General features: G+C 46.0%; 1 protein-coding gene across 1 annotated transcript; it reads left to right on the top strand.

Moving 5' to 3' along the window:
• Window positions 1-4,834: 4,834 nt before the first annotated feature.
• EMC8 (ER membrane protein complex subunit 8) lies at window positions 4,835-18,992 on the top strand. Its single transcript, XM_056862715.1, has 5 exons — window positions 4,835-5,080; window positions 12,967-13,043; window positions 14,615-14,684; window positions 16,965-17,059; window positions 18,783-18,992. The coding sequence occupies exons 1-5, from the start codon at window positions 4,871-4,873 to the stop codon at window positions 18,940-18,942; spliced, it is 612 nt and encodes a 203-aa protein (XP_056718693.1). The 5' UTR covers window positions 4,835-4,870; the 3' UTR covers window positions 18,943-18,992.
• Window positions 18,993-26,274: the final 7,282 nt, after the last annotated feature.

Here is a 26,274-nt window from a genome sequence, read left to right on the forward strand (position 1 = left end):
AGCCACAGCCCTGCCCTCCTTGTAGGGAATTGTGCCCTTAACCAAGGGGGGGACACACATAAATTGTCAACAATAGGAACTCTAAAAATGCTCTTGCGAAACCAAGCAAAATGCTTTTCCCTTTTCTGCTATTATTTACAACTGGATTTAAACAACCGTTACATGAATGGCCCCCAAGGGAGAACTGCTCCAGTAAGAAAGTTTGACAGCTTCAAAGGCTCTTGGCAGATTTAGGGGACCCTCCTCTTCATGATTTAATTCATGTACATCGTGAAATTTTACTGCTGTATTAGAATGAACTTCAGCTGCACTGATCCTTGCTAATCTCCTCCTTTTTTGCAAATATATCAAAAATGCTAAATATGCCACACAGAACGCAATTCCTAAATGAGAAGTCTCAGAACGCCTCTTTGCTAACATCTGATTGCAAAATCCTTTTCACCCTTTGCCATGGTTAGCTGTTTATTATTTTAAGAGAAAACTTTGCAAGATACATCAGATGAAAAAAAGGGGGGTGGACGGGTTCATAGAATCAGAGACTTGGAAGGGACCACCAGGGTCATCTAGTCCAACCCCCTGCACAATGCAGGAAATTCACAACTACCTCCCCCACACACACCCAGTGACCCCTACTCCATGCCCAGAAGATGGCCAAGATGCCCTCCCTCTCATCATCTGCCTAAGGTCATAGAATCAGCATTGCTGACAGATGGCCAACTAGCATCTGCTTAAAAACCTCCAGGGAAGAAGAGCTTACCACCTCCCGAGGAAGCCTGTTCCACTGAGAAACCAGACCAAACCACAGCAAAGGAGGTTTCAACATGGGCCTTTTATGCAGCGATGTTTCCAACTACTTTGGAGCTCCCTTTTGATTATGCATGCCTTTTTTGCCCATCAGAAGTCCCTCGCTCTCCCTGCACGTTTTGCCTGCATTTTACAGATTCTGTGTTCACAAGGTGGGAGTTTCTTGGCATGCAGAAAACTATAACATGAATATTTCAAAAAAGACATACTCCACTTTGCTCCCCAAAAGTTGGCTGATGAGGACTGAGCATGCTCATTGCCTCTGGAATGTCACAAGCAGTTGAGAGTCAGTTGAACAAAAAAAGAGGCAGAGTTAGAAAAAGCCTTGATTGCCTTCTAATCAAAAGCTGGACTTGATGGGCCTTGGTCTGATCCAGCATGGCTTTTCTTATGCTCTTAGATGCATATAACTGATGGAATCCTGGAGGGGACGTTTGCGGTCAGGGAAGGAAATGTCCCAATTTGTTTCACTTGCTCCCGCCTCTTCCCCCAAATGCACGTCTTTGCAAAATCCTCAGCTTGTATATTTTTTATTCACCATTTCAGTGAAGGAACAGAAAGTGAGGTGATAAGATTTCAGATCTCTCTGTATATTTATATTCTCTAGACTGGCGAGGGAAGTCCAATTCTACAGCAGCAGATGCAGAGATCGTCGGGAACATCTGGGTCCCAGCTGAGCCTTACAGCTGTGCTCCATCCAGCACAAAGGGCTTGAGATTCACAAATGTTGTGAGAAGCCAGGTAATAAATTACTGATCCATCCCAGAAATATGACGGTCCTGATACAATAATTCTTCCTTATTCTGCCTCAGCTGAGCTACTAGTCTTCCCCTTCCATATGACCTGAGATCTCATTTTAGCATATGTGGAATTAGTCAGTAGTAGTAGTAGTAGTAGTAGTAGTAGTAGTAGGAAGCCACAGCTTTCAATTTGCAAGATCTGAGCAAGGCTGTCAAAGACAGGACATTTTGGAGGACACTGATTCATAGGGTCGCCATGAGTCGAAAGCGACTTGATGGCACTTAACACACATGTTGTCATCGTAGTAGTAGTAGTAGTAGGCCAGCAAGTCACCACTGTCTCCTGGTGACTCCAGGACCATGATTTTTCAAGGCAAGAGATGAGTGGAGGTGGTTTGCCATTGCTTTCTTCTGCATAGCAACCACCATCTTCCTTGGTGGTCTTCCATCCAACCACTAACCATGGTCAACCCTTCTTTGCTTCTAAGCTCTGACAAGATGGGGCTAAACTGGGCTATTAGGTTGCTGTGTTAATCTGTAGCAACAGAGTAAGAAGGAGTTGGGTTTTCTACCCTTTTTTTCTATCCTTAAGGAGTCTCAAAGTGGCTTGCAGTCACCTTTCCTTCCCCTCCACAATAGGCACCTTGTGAGGTAGGTAGAGCTGAGAGAGTTTGGAGAGAACTGTGACTGGCCCAAGGTCACCCAGCAGGCTACATGTGGAGGAGTGGGGAATCAAACCCAGTTCTCCAGATTAGAGTCCACCACTCTTAACCACTACACCATGCTAAAACAGGAGTCCAGTGGCCCCTTAGAATGACTAACAAAATGTGCTCCCCAACACAAGCTTTTATGAGTCACAGCTCAGTTCATCAGATGAATTTGGGTGTATTTTACATGCAAATGTAGTGTTGCCTCTACTTTTAAAAGTGCCAAAGCAACAGGAAAGGATTCGGCTACTGACATTGCCTTGGTGTTTTATTTTGAATCTTAGGTTTCTCCCTGATCTGCTAGGGGGAGGCGTTCATGAGGGGGAGTCTTCACACATACTGTTCTAGTTGTCTTCTAGTTGTCTCTAGTGGTCCAATCCAAAATAACTACACCAAGTGCTATTGCGAGGAAAGGACTGAAAACAAATTTACCTTTGCAATGAGATGGTTTTGCAGATGAAAGTCTCCACCTGGTGGTTGAATGCATTACCACTAAGCTGCAGCCAGACAGAAGAAGGAAACACACCACAAAAATCATGCATTCACTGCTTTGTGGTGCCACCACGGGGCAAAAACGTGGTTCCAAAGCACAGATCCTCATGGTCCCTCAGGATTTTTACATGTTGTGACCCTAAATTCACTATCAAATCAAATACCCTGTCCATGGCCACAGGTTACATCGCAAAATCACACATCCACTGCTTTGTGGCGCTGCGAAGGCACAAAAATGTACTCTTCTGATTTCTCTGGCGCAATCTGTGGCCAAAGATATCATAAGTGATTGGTGGTGAGTTTGGGGTGACCCCACATATAAATCCTATGCAACCCTGAGGATTTGGGTTGCCAGCCTCCAGGTGGTGGTGTGAAAAAATACTTCCTTTTATCTGTTTTGAATCTCTCACCCTCCAGCTTCAGCAGATGACCCAGCATTCTAGTATTACGGGAGAGGGAGAAAAACTCCTGTAATCGCAGATCTCCAGATAGTACCTGGAGGTTTGGGAACTCAAAGTACACCTTATGCTAATAAATCAAGAAGTACTGTGAAGAGCCAGCACTGTTGGTCTAATGTCCAGTATGATGATATGCCAATATAACAACCATTTTATATATAGGTATTTTATAATGCTATTACTTTTGCTACATTGATACAATAATGTTGATGCAGGATACAAAGATATCAGTTGGAAATCCAATACATTGACAAGATACACAATCGTATCAATTTTCACAATTACATGTGTTCAATCAAATGCACCATTGATGCCACTGGATTCCATAAGAGGATGGGCTTCCGGTATTTATACCCAACCTGGAGGATGGCAACCCTACTTTTTGCACCATTTTGCAACCCTAGGTTGTCACACACACACACACACACCTTCAATCTGCAATCCAGGCAGCAATTAACCCCGGAATACATTTGCATGTCCTTATTTTTTTTTTCCCCTGCATCGCCAATAAAGACAAACAAACAAAATAATTCACAGTGAGTAGCCGTGTTAGTCTGTCTGCAGTAGTAGAAAAGAGCAAGAGTCCAGTAGCACTTTAAAGACTAACAAAAATATTTTCTGGCAGGGTATGAGCTTTCGTGAGCCACAGCTCACTTCTTCAGATACCCTGAAGCTCATACCCTGCCAGAAAATATTTTTGTTAGTCTTTAAGGTGCTACTGGACTCTTGCTCTTGTCTTTTTTTCTTTTCAGAGCCAGCGCTGTTGGTCTAATGTCCAGTATGCTGATATGCCAATATAACAACCATGTAAAGTCCAAAATAATTTTTATATATAGGTAAGTATTTCATAATGCTATTACTTTTGCTATATTGATACAATAATGTTGATGCAGGATACAAAGATATCAGTTGGAAACCCAATACATTGACAAGATACACAATTGTAACAATTTGCACAATTACACGTGTTCAATCAAATGCACCATTGATGCCACTGGATTGCTGTGGCTCACGAAAGCTCATACCCTGCTAGAAAATATTTTTGTTAGTCTTTAAGGTGCTGCTGGACTCTGGCCCTTTTCTACTAAAACAAACAAACAACACCCTCCCGGGTCTCCTCCAGTTTGCTCTCTAGCGTACTCATAGACCACTGGTTCCCAACCGGGGGTCCGTGGACCCCCAGGGGTCCACAAGAACTAAATTAAGGTCCGCGAAACAAAGTTATAAACCCATAATAAATTAATATTTTCAATTAAAAGTTCTCTATTATAAATATATATACATTCAAATATTATTCTAAGTTTAATGTTTAACTAACAGTTATGATTAAAGTTTATTTTCAAAATCTCGGAATTTTTATTTTGAACCTTGGGACCGAACAAAAAAGTCCTGGTGGTCCCTGGTCAAAAAAAAGGTTGGGAACCACTGCCATAGACGAACCACAATCCTAGAGCGGCAGCCCCGTGGGCGGGGGGGCGGTAGGAGGACTTCAGGGCGAGGCGGCGGCGGCCGCTCTAGGAATCAGGGCGCCTCTGTGGGCCGCCGCGCGACGCTTTCGCGACACTTCCGCCGCCGGCGCGCGACGGCAGGGCCGGGGCCGGAAGCGGGTGTGGAGGAGGAGGAGGAAGGCGTGCGGCCGGCGCGGGCCGAGCCCCGGACAGGGGCCGCCATGAAGCTGAGCACGCAGGCCTACTGCAAGATGGTGCTCCACGGCGCCAAGTACCCGCACTGCGCCGTCAACGGGCTCCTGGTGGCCGAGAAGCAGCCGCCGCCGCCGCCGCCCCGCGGCCGGGAGCCGCCCGCCCTCTTGGTCGACTGCGTGCCGCTCTTCCACGGCACCCTCGCCCTGGCGCCCATGCTCGAGGTGGCGCTCACGCTGGTGAGTCGCGGGCGGAGCCTCCGCGGGCAGGCGCAGTCTACCTCGGGCCCCTGCCCGGCAGCCGCGAGGGCGCCGGTCGCTGCCCGGTGTTGGAAGCCGTGTTGCAGGGGGGTTCGCGGGGGAGAGGGAGACCCGAGACCGTTATCAGGGTGATGTGGTAAACGGGGGTTCGTGGGGGGGGGAGAGAGAGACCCTAATACATTTCATTACATTTACAGAAAGGAAAAGAGATGATCACCCATTGCTAAATCAGTGGATCTTCCATAGTCAGGGGAAGTCTACCTTGCTGTCTCAAGGAAAACAGTTTATTTGCCGCTGCTGACCCAGAGGCCCTAATGGGCAGAAATCTCTGAGCCCCGGTTGTACTGAGGGAGAGATATTTATCCAAATTCAAGATGTGACAACCCATCAACATTCAGGGTAGAGCTGATAGCACTACAGACATAGAGGCGGTGCAGTAAAGTAACAGTTTCACCCAGTTCTTGTTATGGTTTACTGTAACCCTCCGTGACTCTCGCCCCAATTACTAGCACACAGACACACACACACAGAGATATCCTACCCAGCAACAAGCTATTCCCTTGCTGTCCTAATACATTTCAATACATTTACAGAAAGGAAAAGAGATGATCACCAATTGCTAAATCAGTGGATCTTCCATAGTCAGGGGAAGTCTACCTTGCTGTCTCAAGGAAAACGATTTATTTGCAGCTGCTGACTCAGAGGCCCTAATGGGCAGAAATCTCTTGAGTCCTGATTATACTGGGGAAGGGAGATTGATCCAGATTCAAGTTACGACGATACATCAACAAGTTATGCATATCTGGTTGTATTACAGACAGAAGGGCGACTCAGTGCAGTTGCAGTTTCATCCAGTTTCTCCTATCATTGTTTATTGTTCACTCTGACACTCCATGACTCTTAGCCCAGTGCACAGAGTAGGCTTGTAGTTAGGCAGAAATTCCTTCCCTGGCAGTCTGGAAGCCAATTATTACCGGGCGATCTCTGGGGCACTTTCACAGCAGAACCTGAGCCTCCCCTGCGGACGGGATCCGGACTCTTGGCTGCTGAGTGGAGCCTCCCTGTTCAGAGGCACTGTACCTCAGACCCCCAACAGGCTGGGGACCGAGATGGAGCATGGAGTAGGGGTCTGGGCATGGAGCAGGGGTCACTGGGGGTGTGGGGGGGAGGTAGTTGTGAGTTTCCTGCGTTGTGCAGGGGGTTGGACTAGATGGCCCTGCTGGTCCCTTCCAGCTCTATGATTAGGGGGTTGGAGCCCTTTGCCTCCCAGGACAGGCTGTGGCTGCTCAGTTTAGAAAACAAAGGCGACAAACTCAATTGAGGTTTATAAAGTTATGCTCCAGTTGGAGAAAGAAAGCTTTTTCCTCCCCTTCCCACAATATTAGAGCTCAATGAAGCTGATGTGCAATAGATTCAAATAAATAGATAGGCACACAATGAAGCTGATGAGCAATGGATTCAAATAAAAGACAATGTTTTCAATTGATTTATTAATTTACATTGTGCTTTTTTTGGCCAAGCAGGGCTGCCTTGCCCTGACCTGGATGGCCCAGGCTAACCTGATCTTGTCAGATCTCCCATAAGTGGGCTGCGACTTGACAGCACTTTACACACACACACAGGGCTGCCATACTTCTTAATTCAATGAGTAATTAAATCAGTTAGCAAGAGCCAGTATGGTGGTTAAGAGTGTTGGGCTAGGGTCAAATCCCCACTTCTGCCATGGAGGCTCTCTGGGTGACCTGGGGCCAGACACACACTCTCAGCCAAACTACCTTGCAGGGTTGTTGGGAGGATAAAATGGAGGAGAGGAGAATGATATAAGCCACTTTCAGTCCCCAGCCTGGTGTAGTGGTTAAGAGTGGTGGAGTCTGATCTGGAGAACCGGGTTTGATTCCCCACTCCTCCACATGAGTGGCAGACGCCAATCTGGTGATCTGGGTTGGTTTCCCCATTCCTACACATAAAGCCAGCTGGGTGACCTTGGGCTAGTCACAGCTCTCTTAGAGCTCTCTCAGCCCTACTTACCTCACAGGGTGTCTGTTGTGGGGAGGGGAAAGGAAGGTGATTGTAAACCGGTTTGATTCTTCCTTAAGTAGTATATAAAAACCAACTCTTCTTCCTCCATTGGGAAGAAAGGTTAATTCTACAACCCAAATCCTATTTCAGTGAGAAAGGCGGACTATAAATAACATAAATAAATAATTGAATGAATGAATATTGACATTCACTGCTGGCAGGCCTGGTAATTGCTGCAGTCATAGTGGACTTTAAAAGGGAGTCGGATTTGTAGACAAGAGGTCCATTAATGGCTACTAGCTATGGTGAGTGAGGGGAATATTCATGTACAGAGAGGTGTTAAACCTCAGAATACCAGTGCTAGGAGGCAACATCAGGAGCTCTAGGCCTTGTTTGTTGACCCTCTGGGGCAACTGGTTAGCTGCTACGTGAAACAGGATGCTGGATTAGATGTCCACCGTTGGAGGCGGGAATTTATCCTTCCGCATTGCTTATTAGATATCTCAACCTGTTGTTTATGTTCATTTACACCTTGAGTCTCAGTGAGTAAGGCAGAATATAAAAAATGTTAAAAATTATTTATATATAATAAAAATAATAAACGCCCAGTAGTTGAATCATAGAGTTGAAAGGGACCATCAGGGTCATCCAACCCCCTGCACAATCAAGAAATTCACAACTACCTCTCCTCCCACACCCCCAGTGACCCCTACTCCATGCTCAGAAGATGGCAAAAAAAAAAAAAATCTTCCAGGATCCCTGGCCAATCTAGCCTGAACGGAAATTGCTTCCTGACCCGAAAGTGGTGATCGGCATTAATAGTATTAGTAGTAGTAATAATATCAAAGGCTGCCAATATTGCCAATATTGAAATCTAGGGCTGTGGTACCTATTCAGTTTGTCACCTCTTAACCATATCAAAAGTGATCTTAGGGATAGCAGGACTTGTACCATTGTAGCTCCTGTACATTGTGATGGTTGCATTGAAGAGGAAACTTTGACATGTGCAAATTATCACGGTGCAGGTAGTTGAAAAGTTGCTGCTGTCAAAATTCCATTAACAATGCAACTATGATGGCCTTCAGTGATAACTGTCACATCTGCAGCCCCTTTTGCTGCTATTGGTTTAGCTGCTTTGACATCACAGGAACTGGCGTTGATTGCTGTGGTGAATGAGAAGGGAGTTTTAATTCTGAAGTAAGTTAGCAATGTTGGTTGAATTGAACTGTATATCTAGAAGAAGAAGAGTTGGTTTGTATATGCTGACTTTCTCTACCATTTAAGGGAGATTCAAACCGTCTTACAATCACCTTCCCTTCCCCTCCCCACAACAGACACCCTGTGAGGTAAGCGAGGCTGAGAGAGTTCGGAGAGAACTGTGACTGGGCCAAGGTCACCCAGCTGGCTTCATGTGTAGGAGTGGGAAAACAAATCCAGTTCACCAGATTAGCATCCACCGCTCATGTGGAGGAGAGGGGAATCAAACTCAGTTTGTCAGATCAGACTCCACCGCTCCAAACCACCGCTCTTAACCACTACACCACGCTGGCTCTCACTACTGCTTTCACTTAGAAATTTACTTGCTACTGCAAAATTGCAGCTCCAGGGGTGGGTAACAACATGCCATCCCTGACTTTTTCCAAGCTCGGAGTCTTTGTACAGTCAGTCCCCAGTTCCACTTCAGCTGAAGAAACTGAAATAGTTGCTTAATCATGCAATTTCTGAAGTTGTGTAAGCAGGTCGAGCAAACTAATTACAAAGAAATTGTATTCATTCTAAAATGCTGAGCTTGAAATCAATTAGAAAATTGATGTCAGTTTCATTCAGCTCATCCATATGGCTTTCTAATCAGAATACATGGCAGCTTTCAAAGACCTAATCATGGATAGTGCAAACATCTTGGAAGGACCAAGTGTTTGTTCGTATTTATGCAATGGCTTTTTATTGAGCTGCCTCATGTCAGTTGTGTTGGCGAGTTATTTGCTGATTGATAGGCCAGGAAATTAAATGTGTGTTTAACTCTGTGGCCAGCGGTCCTGGTTGTTTGTTCAGCCCAAACCCACGTAGTGCAGTGCTGGCCCAGCTGTGAAGGGATTAGAAGACTGCCAGTGGATGAAGGCAATGCGGAGAGGAAGTGAGAAGCCCTGGCTCAGCGGCAGGGCATCTGCTTTGCGCACAGTAGGTCCCAGTTTCAGTCCCCAGCATCTCCAGCTGAAAGGACCAGATCAGGAAGTTGGTAATGTGACCGGACCTCTACCTGAGACCCTGGAGAGCCACCGTCAGTCTGAGTAGACAGTACTGACCTTGATCGACCCATGGTCTGATTCAGTAGTAGAAGAAAAGTTGGTTTTTATATGCCAACTTTCTCTACCACTTAAGGAAGAATCAAACCGGCTTATAATCACCTTCCCTTCCCCTCCTCACAACAGACACCCTGTGAGGTTGCTGGGGCTGAGAGAGCTCTAAGAGAGCTGTGTCTAGCCCAAGGTCACCCAGTTGGCTTCATGTGGAGGAGTGGAAAATCAAACCCGGTTCTCCAGATTAGAGTCCACCGCTCTTGACCACTACACCACGCTGGCTCTCATTAAGTAATGTAAGTAAATGAACTACAGTTATAATTTATAGGGTTTTAAAAAAATATATTAAAAAAATGATTTTATATTGGCACGTGCACGCATCACCTACACAGGACCTAACTCAACTCCAAGTAGGCAAATTTGCACTGTATTGTAACACGTTTTGAAAATCTGCACTGCAATAAAGACTGTCCTGAGAAAGGCGGCATATAAAAACCAACTCTTCTTAATTTGCAGTGAGCCTTGGCAGTCTTTTCAGAATAATCTGCAGCACTTAAAGATAGTGAAACTTGTTATCGCCACTCACTGATAAAACCAGAACACAGAAACCGTCTCTCTCCCCCCCCCCCCCCCCCCGTTTTCTGGTTGTGTGGGAGCTAAGCTTGCTATAGAGTAGAAGAGGAAAAAATCCAGACAAGCCTCTTAATACTTACTGTGAACAAGAATGTTTTATCCGGGCGTTTGGTTTTTAGTTACAAGATTTCAACTTGCTGGCAATTAAAATGGCATCTTTAAACCCTGGAAATGGGGGTTGTGATTGCGGCAGCGGTTGGCTCGAAGCACAACAATGCCGGAGAATGACAATTTAATGAAACACATAAATCCATGTCATTCCTTCGGAAGAGATTATTTGTGTAGCTTTGTTCTGCTTTTAGACAGTTTAATTTGGGGCTGTAATTATTCCAACTAACCATGAGATTGATGTGTTTTGCAGAAAGCCTAGAGTTCAGCATCAGAAATATTCTGGAATCCACTTTAATTCTTTCTTTGGGAGTGGGGGGGAGATAGTATTTGAGAGCAACGAATACAATTGCTGCGGCTTTTCCCACCTCCCTCCTAAAATGCTGGATTATCTTAATCTGATACTCTTATTGTGAGTAGCAAACATGGCAGATTTAAAGCTGCTGGAAGTGAGCCAAAATCTGAGCTTGGATAAAGGCATCATTCTAAATCAATCATGCCTCCCTAACACCCAATATGAATTTGTCCCTTTTAATTTGTACAGGGTCTTTTTGTAAAGCTTTGTGGCAGATTATGTGATACATTAGGATAAAATAATGTGAGTTTTATGCAATGTCCTTGCTAATTAAGGTAACCAATGCAGGGGAAAAGCAACCAGAAATCTTGTCTGCACCCTGTCTTTAACTGAGCATCTCGAGAGTCCAGGGTTCTTTTTCCCCACAGCTTGTCGAAGTCAGCTGCTTTTGCTGTGGGCCGCTTTGAATGAGGCTGATGGGCCCGTCTCCTCGTGCCTTCCTCACCCCTGGAATCTGCAGGCAAGGCCGGTCACCATTACACCTCCACTCCAGGCAACCGTAACAGCTGAGGGGTTGAGCAAGATCCTGCTGATCTCGCTCTGCCTCCAGCTGGCGTGGTATAATTGTTAAGAGCATCGGTTTGGAGCAGTGGACTCTGATCTAGAGAACCGGGTTTGATTCCCCACTCCTCCACATGAGCGGCGGACACTAATCTGGTGAGCTGGATTTGTTTCCCCTCTCCTACCCATGAAGCCAGCTGGGTGACCTTGGGCTAGTCACAGCTCTCTTAGAGCTCGCAGCCCCACCTACCTCACAGGGTGTCTGCTGTGGGGAGGGGAAGGGGATTGTAAGCCGGTGTGAGTCTTCCTTAAGTGGCAGAGAAGATTGGCATATAAAAAACCACTCTTCTTCTTTCTCTAGTCATACCAACACCCATCTCAGACCTCCTCTTCCGACACATGTGGAATGGAAAAGGGGGCATCTTCCCTCATTCCCTCAAAGACTCCTCTGTAGCTTCTCCTTTTCTTGACCTCCCCTACTTTTCTGGGGCTTGTCTGCTGCTACATCTGTGTAGATCACAATATGGCCGTCTTGCTGTTCCACTTTATAGGAAGGCAAGAGAAAAATGTGCAAGACAGCTGAGAGGTGAAACAATAACCATCTTCAAGAACTTGAAGGGCAGTCATATAGAGGATGGTGTGGAGTTTTTTCTGTTGCCCCAGAAGGTCAGACCAGAACCAATGCGTTGAAATTAAATCAAACTTGTTTTTGGATAAACATTAGGAAGAACTTCCTGACAATTAGAGTGGTTCCTCAGTGGAACAGGCTTCCTTGGGAGGTGGTGGGCTTTCCTCCTTCGGAGGTTTTACAGCAAAGGCTAGATGGCCATCTGACAGCAATGCTGATTCTGTGAACTTAGGCAAATCATGAGAGGGAGGGCAGGAAGGGTTGCATCAGTGCTTGACTCTCATGGCCATGGCTTACATGCCCAGGGTAATGCCGATCGCCACTTTGGGGTCAGGAAGCAATTTTCCTCCAGGCCAGATTGGCCATCTTCTGGGCATGGAGTAGGGGTCACTGGGGGTGTGGAGGGGGAGGTAGTTGTGAATTTCCTGCATTGTTCAGGGGGTTGGACTAGATGACCCTGGTGATCCCTTCCCAATTGTATTATTCTAAGATAGACTTTGTAGATTGTAATAAAAATAAGGTGGTGTTAGTTAATTAATTAACACTGATCATTTGTTAGGGTCCTTTGCAGTCCTTCACAAATGCTTTGTTCACCCTCAGAGCAGTCCCCTGTGAGGTACCGGTAGGTCCCTGCATCCATTTTGCAGAAGGGGAATAGAAACGAAGAGAATGATCTGTGCGGGGACAAACTGTGAGTCCATAGGAGACAGGGACCTGAACCTGGATCTCCCGTGTTCACCACACTGACTTTTGGACAGTAAAATATATCAAGGCTAGCTTCCCATAGCCTATCAGTGCAGTGGGCAGAGGTTGGGGCAGTAATGTCTGGGAGCCCCACAATCGCTTTTCTGCTGCAGACTCAGTTTATGGCCTCAACTCAAATCACGGTCATCTCATTTCTCATATCCTGTAAGAAGGGAACAGTAACGACCTGCTTCATAGGGAGGTTGATAACGATGAACAGGAGAGAGATTGTAAAGAGCTGGTATAGATTAACAAGTCCTGCTTAAATGATTAACGAAAACAGTGATAATGTGTTTCACCTGAGGGCTGCAGCGATCACCACATAGAAATTTTAATATACCAAGCTGTCATTCCCTGATTTTCCTCTCCCTCCTCCAAGATAGTTCTTCATTATTTATTGGCAGTGGCTATCAGAGTGAGAGAAATTGATCACGGGCAAACTGATTGCCATGGGAATGGGCATCGTAGTTGTCTGAATCAAGCTGCCCAATAGTTGTCCACACGTGGCTGTGCAGTTTGAACCAGTGTTAGGGATGGATTTCTGAGGTTTACTGTTGTTCACGATGTCCTCTTTTTTCAGATTGATTCATGGTGCAAAGAGAACAGCTATGTAATAGCTGGATACTATCAAGCCAACGAACGTTTGAAGGACGCCAGGTGTGTTGCTGCTAATGTCTTGCCTCTGGACCCCACCTGCAAATAGGACTGAAACGCTACAGGCCGCCCCCACCCAGCACACCTTTGTATTCTGTAGTAATTAATACTTGTAGTGTTGTGTTTTTTGTAAGCTGGTTTGGGAGCCAAAGTTTGGCTGAAAAGCAGGATAAAAATGGAGCAGGCAATAAGCCGTGCGTGGGCAAGAGAGAACCAAATCAAAAGAGCCGAATCGGAGGATGCAACTGTGGTATCCCCAGCTTCTGTTCCACCCTTTGGGCCCCGTGACAAAAATACCCAGGAGCAAGCTGTCCATCAGGGCTGCACTCGTGCACACACACACATATTGCTTCAGACTGAATCAGACCCTTGGTCCAACGAAGTCAGTATGTGCTACTCAGACTGGCAGAAGCTCTCCAGGATCTCAGGCTGAGCTCTTTCACATCAGTTACTACCTCATCCTTTGTAACTGGCGATGCTAGGGATTGAACCTGGGACCTTCTGCAGGCCAAACAGATGCTCTACCACTGAGCCATGGCTACATTTGGGGGCGATGTTCTAAGAAATAACTTTTCGAGAGGTTGTGTGCCAGAACAGCAATTCTCAGGATTCTTGTGGGGGGTGGGCAGAAGCTGCTAGAACGGCACTTGGTTTAGCTTGTCAGGAAAGACAGAGGGGTCCTGGAAGGACCTTACAAATTGAATAAGTCTGACTTCATCTTTGTTTAGAGGCTATTGTAACGGGGCCTTATTCCAACTGCAGGTGTTACCAAAGTTACAGGTGAGGAGCACCGGCAGGTAGAGAGGCAGAGCAAGAGTTGGGCAGTGTCTCTGCCTCAGCAGCGATTATGGAGTCAGTTTTCTCTCTGAATAAGATAAAGTATATTTCCTCTTGGGCTTGTCACTTCTTTGTGACATTTTGGCTTGTCTTGATGTAAAGGTATTGTTACACATGTGTTGTTTTTGCACTTCTCTTAGGAGGGGCCATGGCTCAGTGGTAGAGCATCTGCTTGGCATGCAGAAGGTCCCAGGTTCAATCCGCGGCATCTCTAGTTAGATGGATCAAGTAGGAGATGATGCGAAAGACCTCTGCCTGAGATCCTGGAGAGCCGAGTAGACAATTCTGATCTTGATGGACAAATACTCTGATTCAGTATAAGTCAGCTCCTTGTGTGTCTCGGCTGTTTCTCCTCCTGTACCAACTAGGGGGCACCTATTTTAGGGGAGGGACTGAGGTTCATTGGTAGAGCTCTGCTTTGCATGCTGAAGGTCTCAGGTCCAATCCCAGGCAACTCCAGTTAAAGGGACCAGGGAAGTAGGTGATGCGGAAGACCTCTGCCTGGAGAGCTGCTGCCGGTCTAAGTAGACCTTGATGGACTGATGGTCTGATTCAGTATAAAGCAGCTTCATCTGTTCGAGTTCAACGGACGCTCAGTATCTCATTCGTGTCTTTTTTCCCCCTTGCTTGCGAGATCCTGTGTGACTCTGTCTGCATGTCACCTTTTTTTCCCTTTTCATTCTGAGCATCATGAAATACATCAAAACCCATGCAATTAACTGCCCCTTCCTTTGCAGTCCAAACCAGGTTGCTGAAAAGGTGGCGTCCAGGATTGCAGAGCATTTCAGTGACACTGCGCTTATCATGGTATACGCTTTCGTTACTATTTTAAATAACGTTTGTTTTATAGCCAGGAAGGCTTCAGTTTCTTGGAGCTTTCCTGAATGACAACTTAACCGGGCTCAGTTCTTTCTTTCTTTTATTTTTATTTATTTATTTTGATTTCTAGCCCGCTCTCTAATGCCCAGCCAAGGCTGGGCTCAGGGCCGGTTACAACAGGTTAATCACAATAAAAAGATAACAACAGCCAATCTCATTATTAAAAGCATTGAAACAGTAACAATAAATTAACATGTCAATGGTGTATCATCAGCAACCAGTTGCTGGAAGATTCAGAGCAGTTCTATATAATAAAATAGGAGGGAAAGTAGGGAGGCCAGCGATAGATGACAACCTTCAGCTGCCCTCAACCATCGGCCTGGTGGAATAACTCTGTCTTGCAGGCCCTGCGGAACTCTTTAAGGTCCCTCAGGGCCCTGGTGTTGTTAGGGAAGGAATTCCACCAGGCCGGGGCCAGGGCTGAAAAAGAACAGCTCGCACAAAAGGGAGTTGGATACCCTAAAAAGGTGCCTTTCAAGCTTTTCCGTGGGAACCTATTAGGGGTCATTCAATGAATAGGTGAGCAATTTGGGGCAAATTTGCTTGCAAAATAGTCTGCCCACCTGTCCTAACCTTCCCCTGCAATGCGTAGCCATAGGGATGATTGGTTATGCTTTAGACCAGGGGTGTCGATCTCATTTGTTACGAGGGCCGGATATGACATCAGTATCACTTAGGTGGGCCGGGCCATGCCTCGCCAGCCCCGACTGCGGCGGGGGGGGGGGCTTCCTCGGTTGGCTCACGGGCCGGATCAGAGCTCTCAAGGGGCCGGATCCAGCCCCTCAGCCGTATGTTTGACACCTGTGCTTTAGACTTTGCATACTGTTCTTGCATGACAGTGGGGAAGGCCAGCAGACCCAACCTGCGTTAACTGAGTGTGCACCAAAGAACATGTCCCAGAATCCTTTGCAACATACTGGGGTGTATTCCAGGGTTCCTTTCCGCTCAGTGAGAGGTTTGAGGCCTTGGTGAAGGAAAGGGTCCTCTGTGCGAGGAAGTTCTCCTTCCGATGGATTGATTCTTCCTCCAGCATAAGATTTCTAATTTGGTGGAAAAAAGAAACTTTGGACCTAACTAGATGGATTTTTGTTGCTGACCAACACAGGTGGCTAACCAAATGAATTGGTGAGGGGAGGGGCTGTGACTCAGTGGTATAGCATCTGCTTGGCATGCAGAAGGTCCCAGGTTCAATCCACGGCATCCCCAGTTAAAGGGACTAGCAAATAGGTGATGTGAAAGACCTCTACCTGAGACCCTGGAGAGCCGCTGCCGGTCTGGCTTCGATGGACCAAGGGTCTGATTCAGTAGACAGTACTGGCTTCAATGGACCAAGGGTCTGATTCAGTATAAGGCAGTTTCATGTGTTCATAGGAGGTTATGGTTCTGTGAGACCTGACCTGGATGGCCCAGGCTAGCCAGATCTCATCAGATCTTGGAAGCTAAGCAGGATCAGCCTTGGATGGTAGACCACCAAGGAAGTCCAGGGTTGCTGTGTAGAGACAGACAATGTGAAACCACTTTGGTTCGTCTATTGCCTTGAAAACCCTAAGGGATCACATAAGTTGGCTGCAACTTGACAGCTCTTTCCACCACCCCCAGGGTTCTGTGAAGCTATCATTTGGAAAGCCACTACTCAGAAAAAGACTGAGTGCCAGAGCTCTTCTGCTTTTTAAATCTTCAACCAGTTAAGAGTCATGTGATTTGCGATGATCTCACAGATGTGTGGGTCATGTGACTATCCCAGCACATCTCCAGGTGAGAGTTCCTTCAAAATCACAGTGCACAGAGGCCCAGGGCAACGACCTGCAAGTAACCGTGGTCTTGGAATTTTCTTTCCTGACGTTTCGCCAGCAACTGTGGCAGGCATCTTCAGAGTAGTAACAGTGTTACTACTCTGAAGATGCCTGCCACAGTTGCTGGCGAAACGTCAGGAAAGAAAATTCCAAGACCACGGTTACACAGCCCGGATAACCTACAAGAACCAATGAACTCTGACCGTGAAAGCCTTCGACAATATTTTGACCTGCAAGTAATTTCTCAGTAATGATAAAGGGAGGAGCTGCCGCACTGAAAAGGACGCTGCCGGCTTGGCATCATCATCTCTAGACGCTATTGTTTGTATAACTAATGCCAATAAAGGCTTCGTATTCACATCCTCAGCTCTGAAGTAAAAAAAATCCCTGTCCCTCTGTCTCTGTTCTGTGTCAGGTGGATAATACGAAATTTACAATGGAGTGCATAGAGCCTGCCGTCCACGTGTATGAGCACCACGAAAACAAATGGAGATGTAAAGACCCCCACTTGTGAGTATTCTTGGAATATTCCTTTGCATCTCTGCAGTTCAGATGCATCTTGTTGCAATGTGAAGTCAGCTTTGAAAAGCTGACTATCTTCCCCCCCCCCCCAACCCCATGAAGAGGCAGCAGGGGCTGTGGCTCAGTAGTAGAGCAACTCCTTTGTGTGCAGAAGATCCCAGGTTCAATCCCTGGCATCTCCAGAAAGGATCAGGTTGTAAGTGATGTGAAAGACCTCAGTCTGAGACCCAGGAGAGCCACTGAGTAGACAATACTGACCTTGGTGGACCAAGGGTATCATTCAGTAGAAGGCAGCTTCGCGTGTTCATAAACTGTCCTGCCTTTCAGCAAGGAACTGTGGAAAGGCCGGCAGCCTGCATCCAATCACATTGAGAAAACTTAAATGCCCGTAAGAGAGCCAGCATGGTATAACGGTTAAGCGCTGTGGTTTAGAGTGGTGGACTCTGACCTGGAGAACCGGGTTTGATTCCCCCACTCCTCCACATGAGCAGCGGAGGCTAATCTGGTGAACTGGATTTGTTTCCCCACTCCTACACACGAAGCCAGCTGGGTGACCTTGGGCTAGTCACAACTCTCTCAGCTCCACCTACCTCACAGGGTGTCCGTTGTGGGGAGGGGAAGGGAAGGTGATTGTAAGCCGGGTTGATTCTCCCTGAAGTGGCAGAGAAAATCAGCATGTAAAAACCAGCTCTTGTTGTTGTTAAGAAGGGGCAGGGTTGTTGTTGTTTTTTGCTTCTCTCCCCCATTCTACCTCAGACTGCCGCCACATGGTTCCTGACGGTCCACTGACGCCCCAGAACCGACATTTCAGGGGTCTAACTGGGCTGCAGTGGGAGGGAGTAATTGGCAGAATTTGCCATCCCCTCATGAGAAAAGCTAAGAGCCAGTGTGGTGTAGTGAATAGAGTAGGCGACTAGGACCCTGGGGGACCCAGGTTCGAATCCCCACTTCTGCCATGGAAACTCCCTAGGGGACCTTGGGCCCATCACAAAGTCTTAGCCTGGCCTACCTTACAAGGTTGATGTGAGAGACTGGAGGAGAGCAGAATGATATACTAAGCCAGTTGGAGTCCCAACTGGGGAGAAAAGCAGGATGTAAATACATGCATGTAAATAAATGCAAATATATGCAAGGTTGGATCCCAGCAAGCTCTTTTATGAGGGGTTCACTTGCATGCGCACTTTAGCGGTAGTTCTTTGGATTCCTCATGGTACGCAACATCACTCAGCAACGTCACTTTTAAAATATGCTTTAAATTTATAGTGTAGCTGAGCCTTTGCCTGCCAGAGCAACCTTGCACAACACTTTAAATATTTTTTCCTCCAACATGGTGTAGTGATTAAGAGCGGTGGTTTGGAGTGGTGGAGTCTGACCTGGGGAACCGGGTTTGATTCCCCGCTCCTCCACATGAGTGGTGAATTCTAATCTGGGGAACTGGATTTGTTTCCCCACTCCTACACACGAAGCCAGCTGGGTAACCTTGGGTAAGTTACAGCTCTCTTAGAGCTCTCTCAGCCTCACCTACCTCACAGGGTGTCTGTTGTAGGGAGGGGAAGGAAAGGTGATTGTAAGCCGGTTTGAGTCTCCCTTAAGTGGTAGAGAAATTCGGCATATAAAAGCCAACTCTTCTCTGTTCTGACTAAAGCAGCCTTGAAAAATGATTCCTCTTGAGCAAGGGCTGTTAATACCATTATTTTTTCCCATTTCCTAGTGATTACTGTGAAGATTGGTCAGAAGCCCAGAGGATCTCTGCCTCGCTTTTGGACAGCAAGTCCTACGAAACGCTAGTGGATTTTGATAATCACTTGGATGACATCCGAAACGATTGGACAAACCCAGAGATTAACAAAGCCGTCCTACACCTCTGTTAGGTTTCCACTGACTTGGCTTAACTGGTATTTCCACTCTGCTGAAGAAAGAGAAGGGGAGGGTATTTTTTGAATGTAAATAGAGTACTAACAGTTCCTTCGCGTGGAAATCCGACAAGCTAGACGCATAACTTGGGGAAGGACGTGCCTCTGTGCCATGAGACCTTTTTAATGAGCATCTTTCGGGATATCAGCCGTAGATTGCAACCTCTGCTATGGACTCCTTTCCCTCCTTACCATAATGTGTCACTGTAAACCAGAAACTAGATCTGCTTGTCCAAACTATTCATATTAAAAAAAAGTTTTGACTAATCTTTTATAATCTTCAGAAAGTCACTTAAAAAAAAGATTTACGAAATATCTTTCAAAGAGTAATCTTCAGTTTATTTTTAAAAATTGAATCAAACTATAAGTTAGGGTTTTGCGACCGGGTAGAGAGCCGCTGTCGTTTTAAGAGCTAACTGCCGGTGGATTCCGCTCCACTATACCGGGCTGCTCTGACATAACTCTGCAGCAGGAAGTCAATTGCTTGCAAAGCAATATGTCGTCCCCCCCCACCCCGTGGTGCCAAGTTTCCACGTCACCCCTGGAGCACCACAGTTGCTGCATGTGCAACTCAACGAGTTATTAGCACGAGCTGTCTCTTGAGTGGTCCATCCGTCGAAGTTCCAGAGAGGATTCAGGACAGGACAGATCAGGGTGGCGGGTCTGTTTGTTTTTAACTCCTAAACCGGAGACTAGAAAGGCCTTGTTAATTTCTTCTGTCCTTAACGATTTGTGCCGGTGTTCTCCCACATGGTAAGAAGGGTTACGACTGGGGATTTCGGATCCTGAAAGGCCTGGCTTCGCTGGGCTGGCGCATTTTCTTATGTAAGAGCTGCTGGATTTTCCAGGGGGTTCTAAAAAAAAAAAGCCTAGAATGCGACAGGAGGAATGCGAGTTGCACATGGACACCAAGCACAGCTGTGGGTCTTACCAGCTCACTAACTCCTGTTGTCTGTTGCAAGCAGTCTTTATAAAAATGGGTTTTTAACAGTTAGTACTTGACCCAGTTTTGTCCAGTCAGAGTAGGCTTGTAATATATAGTGGTCATTTTGCGCAGAGATATCCAAGAAGTTTAGTACTGCTCACCCGTGTCGCTTTAGTTTTCCTTTCTTCAAACCAAGTTTACCTCTCACTGGAGAAGGTGTGTGTGGCGTCACCCTTTATTTGACACGTACCGTTTTTGTTTCTGTCCTCTCTACTCTGTAACCTTTATTTATAACGTTCTCTGTTAAGGCAGCTGCGGTTTTATGTTGAATGGAAAATGTTTAGCTTGACCACTGGTTCTCTCTTGCTTTTCCCGTCTGCCCCATCACCTTAAAATAAAACTGATAAATTGTCTTACTTTGAAACCAACTTGTGATTTTGAATATGCAGGCAATTACTTTAGGACTTCGTCCAGTTGTACAGCATGGGTGAATTTTCCTGCCTGTGAAGACTGGTGCTCTGTGCTTCTGAAGGCCCTGCTTATACATTATTCATTGCTGGTGCCCTTTAACAAAGGAGAAAGGAAGCTGTCATATTTCTAAAGCAGCAGGGCTAGTCTGGAAGCGTCCTCGGTTCAAATGTGCCTTATTTCTTTCCCAGCGTGAACCCTGAATAATCTGTTCTGCAATTTTGCCCGTGCCCCGATGAGTTCAAAATAGAAAAAGACTGCATATAGACAGTGTCGATTGGCTAATGCCTGTGAAGTGGCAGCACGTGTCAAATTATGACCTGGAGTAGTTTTTCATTTGGGGGGGGGGAATGTTTGTGACCTTTTTGGAAAAGTAAAAATGAACCTGTAAGCAAGCAAATATATACATGTCGCTGTAAAATATTTGATAAAAGGCTAACTGCCCACCTGAGGAAAGGGGTAACACTGCCCTAGGTATGTGTTCATTTGCAAGTTGCGAAGTTGGGCTTCCACCTTGGCAGACAAGAACCCAACTCAATAGGATTGATCGCTCAGCCTAAGTTCTTCTCTGTAGTGTGGGTCAATGCTGATAATGTTGGAATACACTAGTCGTAGGATATGCTCAGTGGGGAGGGGCTGTGGCTCAGTGGTAGAGTATCTGCTTGGCATGCAGAAGGTCCCAGGTTCAATCCCTGGCATCTCCAGTTAAAGGGACTAGGCAGGTAGGTGATGTGAAAGACCTCTGCCTGAGACCCTGGAGAGCTGCTACCAGTCTGAGTAGACAGTACTGATTTTGATGGACCAAGGGTCTGATTCAGAAGAAGGCAGCTTCATGTGTTCATGTGATAAAAAAATAAGGCTGAGGCTGATGGGGTAAGTGAAGTAAACAATGTTTGATTAGATTAAAAGTCCCTATGTGTTTCTTCACTGAAACTCAGATTCTTCAGAGGAATCTGTAGTATAATATACAAATACAATACTGAATTCTCATAATTACATAGCATTGGTTATTTAGTTACAATCATGTAAATAAACAACACATTGCTTTAAAAATCAAATTGCAGTTTGTACAGTGTAATATCAATTAGGCCCTGACCTGGACAACCCAGGCTAGCCTGATCTCATCAAACCTCAGAAGCTAAGCAGGGTCAGCTCTGGCCGGTATTTGCATGGGAAACCACCAAGGAATGCCAGGGTCGTGACACGAAGGCCGGCAATAGCAAACCCCCTCCAAACATCTCTTGCCTTGAAAGCTCCACCAGGAGTCACCATAAGGCAGATGAGATTTGATGGCAAAAAAAATCAACTAGATATCAAATCAAATTTATTAATTCGTCAACTGACCAATCACATGCCAACACATCAAAATTTCCAAACTCAATAGTTTTGTGCTGCAGAATCACAGACGTACAAATAAAGGTGTAAGAGCATTAAAAACAGCCCCTCATTAAAATTATCACCTTAAAATTGTAAAATATTCTATCATTCTCTAATAAACTTCTGCATATTTTAATAAACTTGGCCGTTTGGAGCATAAACTGAGGATCTCCTAATAGCTTCTTTGCCAAAAGTTCAACTGACTCTTCAGGGAATTTACCAAGCAAGGAGGGAAAATAAGCTTTGATCTAACTTCATAGTAGAATGGGCAACATATCAGTGCATGTTTGATGGTTTCATTATCCCCTGTCCCACACGGACATAACCTCTCTGATCTAGGGATCTTCTTATATTAACGAGATACAAAACCATTAAGTATAACTGCCAGAGCTTATTCAGTCCTTATCCCTGCATGAAGAAAACACAATTTGTTTACTGTACTGCCACCTTTGCCACTGGCCTTATTTTCTTTATCTCTTAGTGACTGGTGCAGCCCTTTCATTTTCTTCCTATGCTAGTTGGGGCCCACCTTGCTGAGCATGCTGGTTGAGGGCTGCATAAATCACCTGTTTTGCTGCCTGTTTGGGCCTGGGGGATTAAAAAACAGGATTGCTGAGCCCCTGGAAGTCTACAGCAATGACTGCTGAGCTATGTGGAGCCTAAGATGTTAGACAAGGCTGCGGTGAAAGAGGACGGGCTGTGGCTCAGTGGTAGAGCATCTGTTTGGCATGCAGAAGGCCCCCGGGTTCAATCCCCAGCATCTCCAGCTAAAAAGAGCAGGCAGTAGGTGATGGGGAAGACCTCCTCCAGAGACCCTGGAGAGCCACTGCCAGTCTGAATAGGCAAAGCTGACCCTGATGAACCAAGAGTCTGTTTCATGTGATTTCACAGCTTTCACTCTGCCAGGAGGACTAGAATCATAAAATCATAGAGTTGGAAGGGACCACCAGGATCATCTAGTCCAACCCCTGCACAATGCAGGAAACTCACAACTACCTCCCCCCCACACCCCCAATGACCTTTACTCCACGCCCAGAAGATGGCCAAGATGCCCTACCACAACTGCCCACGGTCATAGAATCAGCATTGCTGACAAATGGCCATCTAGCCTCTGCTTAAAAACCTCCAGGGAAGGAGCACTTACCCCCTCTCGAGAATGTTATAGAACATTATAGTTTTTCACTGTGTGATCGGACTGTTGGACTTGATGGGCCTTGGTCTGATCCAGCAGGGCCTTTCTTATGTTCTTATGAAATAAGAGGTTCTGAGGCTGGCAAATTCTGCATCGGATGCCCTACTTCCACATTAGCATAAATGCAATGCAGGCAGAACAGAGTCAGGAATATTTTTTAAATATATATATATATTTTTAACCAGAGTTGTTCGCTCCTCTAAACAGTGTTTTTGAACATGCAGCATTCCTCTCCCCCACACCTTAGCTCAGCTCCTTTGGTTGGGCCTCTTTGATTTGCGATCTTCTGCACAACTGTGAGTACATTTTAAGAGTATACGGGAGACTTTTTATGGGGGAGGCAACGTGCGTTTTACCATCAGTTAGAAAATATTCTCTGGCTAGGTAGCTTAGCTTGCATTTAATGAGCAGCTTTGTGGTTATGCATTTTTAAAGTTGACCGCCTGGGAAAAAAGGCAGAAAGCACTTACTGTTCTGTGTATGAATGGGGGGGGGGGAGAGAGAGAGAGAGAGAGAGAGAGAGCTTGGCAAAAAACCCACCGCGGGATACCATCTTCCTGATGCAAAATCCAATCAGCAACAGCCTGATGTTATTTGCTCAAGTAAGTTTCCTGTTCTGAGTCTTGGAATCCTGGCAGCCCAGTTGCGTGTCATTCGGCTGCCCGTCATTCATTTGAGTACAACACTATGGCAGATGCTCATGTGGTAGCTACTAAAGATGATTTTGTACTGTTTGTACATTCCTCTATACCAGAGTGCACTCCCTGGTTTTTAACCTCCAAGTGCGTCACTTTCAGCGAAATCCCATGAGGGTTTCCCAGAGCTGTCGTTCGCTTTCCAGGCCGGATACAGCCATTTTCCTCCTTGTTTTGCAGATGGCAGCTCTCTGGAAAGGGCTAAATTATGCTTGACATGCAGAATGCCATCACCATTACAGAACAGTGTTTCATATGCCATTTTTAAAATGCCATATTTCTGCTCCCACGTTCATTTTGTAACCTAAGTACGAATTCGTAGTTAAAGCAGATCTGGATACGCAGATGTGCGTATTTAAAAATGCTCTATTCTAAAAGTGTATCACCATATTGTTGCTACATATATTGAATCCTTTCCAGGGTCAACCTCAGGGGAAGCTAGGCTAGACTAGAGGTGGACACGCACAGGACTGATTGCCTGTAGCTTGTACCATCATAACCTTATTTATTAATTTATTTATTATTTCTTTACAAAATTGGTATCCTTAAACACAAAAGTGATAAAGAATAAGAACATAAGAAAATCCATGCTGGATCAGACCAAGGCCCAACATGTCTACCAGTCTGTTCACACAGTGGCCAACCAGGTGCCTCTAGGAAGCCATAAACAAGACAACTGCAGCAGCACCATCCTGCCTGTGTTTCACAGCACCTAATATATTTGGCATGCTCCTCTGATCCTGGAGAGAATAGAGATGCATCATGACTAGTATCCATTTTTACTAGTAGCCATGAGTACTCCTCACTTCCATGAACATGTCCACTTGCCTCTTAAAGCCTTCCAAGTTGGCAGCCATCATCACATCCTGGGGCAGGGAGTTCCGCAATTTAAGTATGCATTGTGTAAAGAAATATTTCCTTTTATCAGTTTTGAATCTCTCACCCTCCAGCTTCAGCAGATGACCCCGCGTTCTAGTATTATGAGAGAGGGAGAAAAGATTCTCCCTGTCCACTGTCTCCATTCCAAACCATGCATAATTTTATAGATCTCTATCATGTCTCCCCTTAACCGCCTTCTTTACATGCCTGAAACATGGGAGGAGAGAAAACTGTAATGACAGAAAGAATCGCTGGTAAGTACATAAATCCTACAAGTCATGGGGGGGGGGTAATTTCCCTTGAGAAAAATCCTCAGCAAGTTCTGGATAAGGGTACATATTACCATGCTGAAATAATTCAGTGTGTGACAGTGGTTGGAATGCTTTTGCAGTGCTTCGCAGCGAATCTATCATCACAGCAAAAATAAGAGAAGGGACTGAAGAGCTCGCTCCGCCTTGAGCCGTTTCCTAAAGTACTCTAAAATTAATTCCGTGTGTTTTTCTCGCTGTAGATCAAACGGAAAAGCAGCGCTCATGGTTGTCTTCCTCTTTCTGTTTCTCGTGAATAACTTTCAGGAAGGCATCCAAGTGTCCTTTTGAAAGCAAGTTCCCGTTTCCCGACGAAAAGCAGTCCAGGGGTCAGCAAGAAGAAACCTAGAGTGGCAGCCATATCTTTCCAGCAAGACGCCGTGTAACACGAGAGACGACTCTGTTTTCCTAGCGCACAGCAGTATTGCCCAGCTCCTGGCAGCGATGCCAAGTCTCCAACCGGTGGTTTTAAGGCGGGGGTTTTTGTCTTGCAAGCTCTGCCCTCGTACCTGGCTAAAAGCTGAGCTTTGCTTCTAGCAGCTGGGTAAAACACTGTTGGATAAACTGAGCCTGCAAGCCTGTCCTTCTGCTCCTCACCTCGTAAAACATAGCTGAGCTGCATCCCATTACTTGTGTGAGTTTTCTTTGTTTGCAAAAGAGGCAGCAGCGGGTGGTAGCAGGTGATTTGATTTGAACCCCCAAACCTGTTCCCAAATTAGCTTTGGGTCTGCTGTGGGCCTGCTCCCCACAACTTCTGCCATGGATATTTTGGCTGCATTCTGGTCACATAGAATCATAGAGTTGGAAGGGGCCATACAGGCAATCTAGTCCAACCCCCTGCTCAATGCAGGATCAGCCCCTAGAGCATCCCTGACAAGTGCTTGTCCAGCTTCTGCTTAAAGACTGCCAGTGGAGGGGGGGGCTCACCACCTCCCTAGGTAGCTGATTCCACTGTCGAACAACTCTTACTGTAAGAACTGTTACTGCCGAACCATAGTTTTTGGGGTATGAGATTTCGTGAGTCTGTCTTGAAGGGGATGCTAACAGAGGCCTACCTGGCAGGGTTGCAGGTTAGGCCGAGAGCAGCCTTTCTATAGGCTCAAAGAAAAGCTGCAAAATATCCTAAGGCAGAGGTTCCCAAACTGTGCTCCGTGTAGCACTTGGTGCTCCTCGAAACATCTCCTAGTGCTCCATGAAAAGATTCCCCCCCCCAAATCTTGTGAGAGCTGGACCCAACCTTCCAGCCACTGCCCTAGCTTAGTTGTGAATCATAAAAACGCATTAGGCCTCTGCGGTTCATTATTTCCAGCAACATTAATTTGCAAAAAGCTGTGGTCATCCAGTGATTAATTGCCTGGCCGAGACCTCTGGAGCCGAAAATGAATCACTCAGGCTCCTGGCGTCTGCCTTCACCCCTGGGAGCAGGTGTGTGATGTGTTAATTTCC

The sequence above is a fragment of the Euleptes europaea genome, chromosome 17 (genome assembly GCF_029931775.1).
Source record: "Euleptes europaea isolate rEulEur1 chromosome 17, rEulEur1.hap1, whole genome shotgun sequence".
NCBI classification, from domain to species: domain Eukaryota; kingdom Metazoa; phylum Chordata; class Lepidosauria; order Squamata; family Sphaerodactylidae; genus Euleptes; species Euleptes europaea.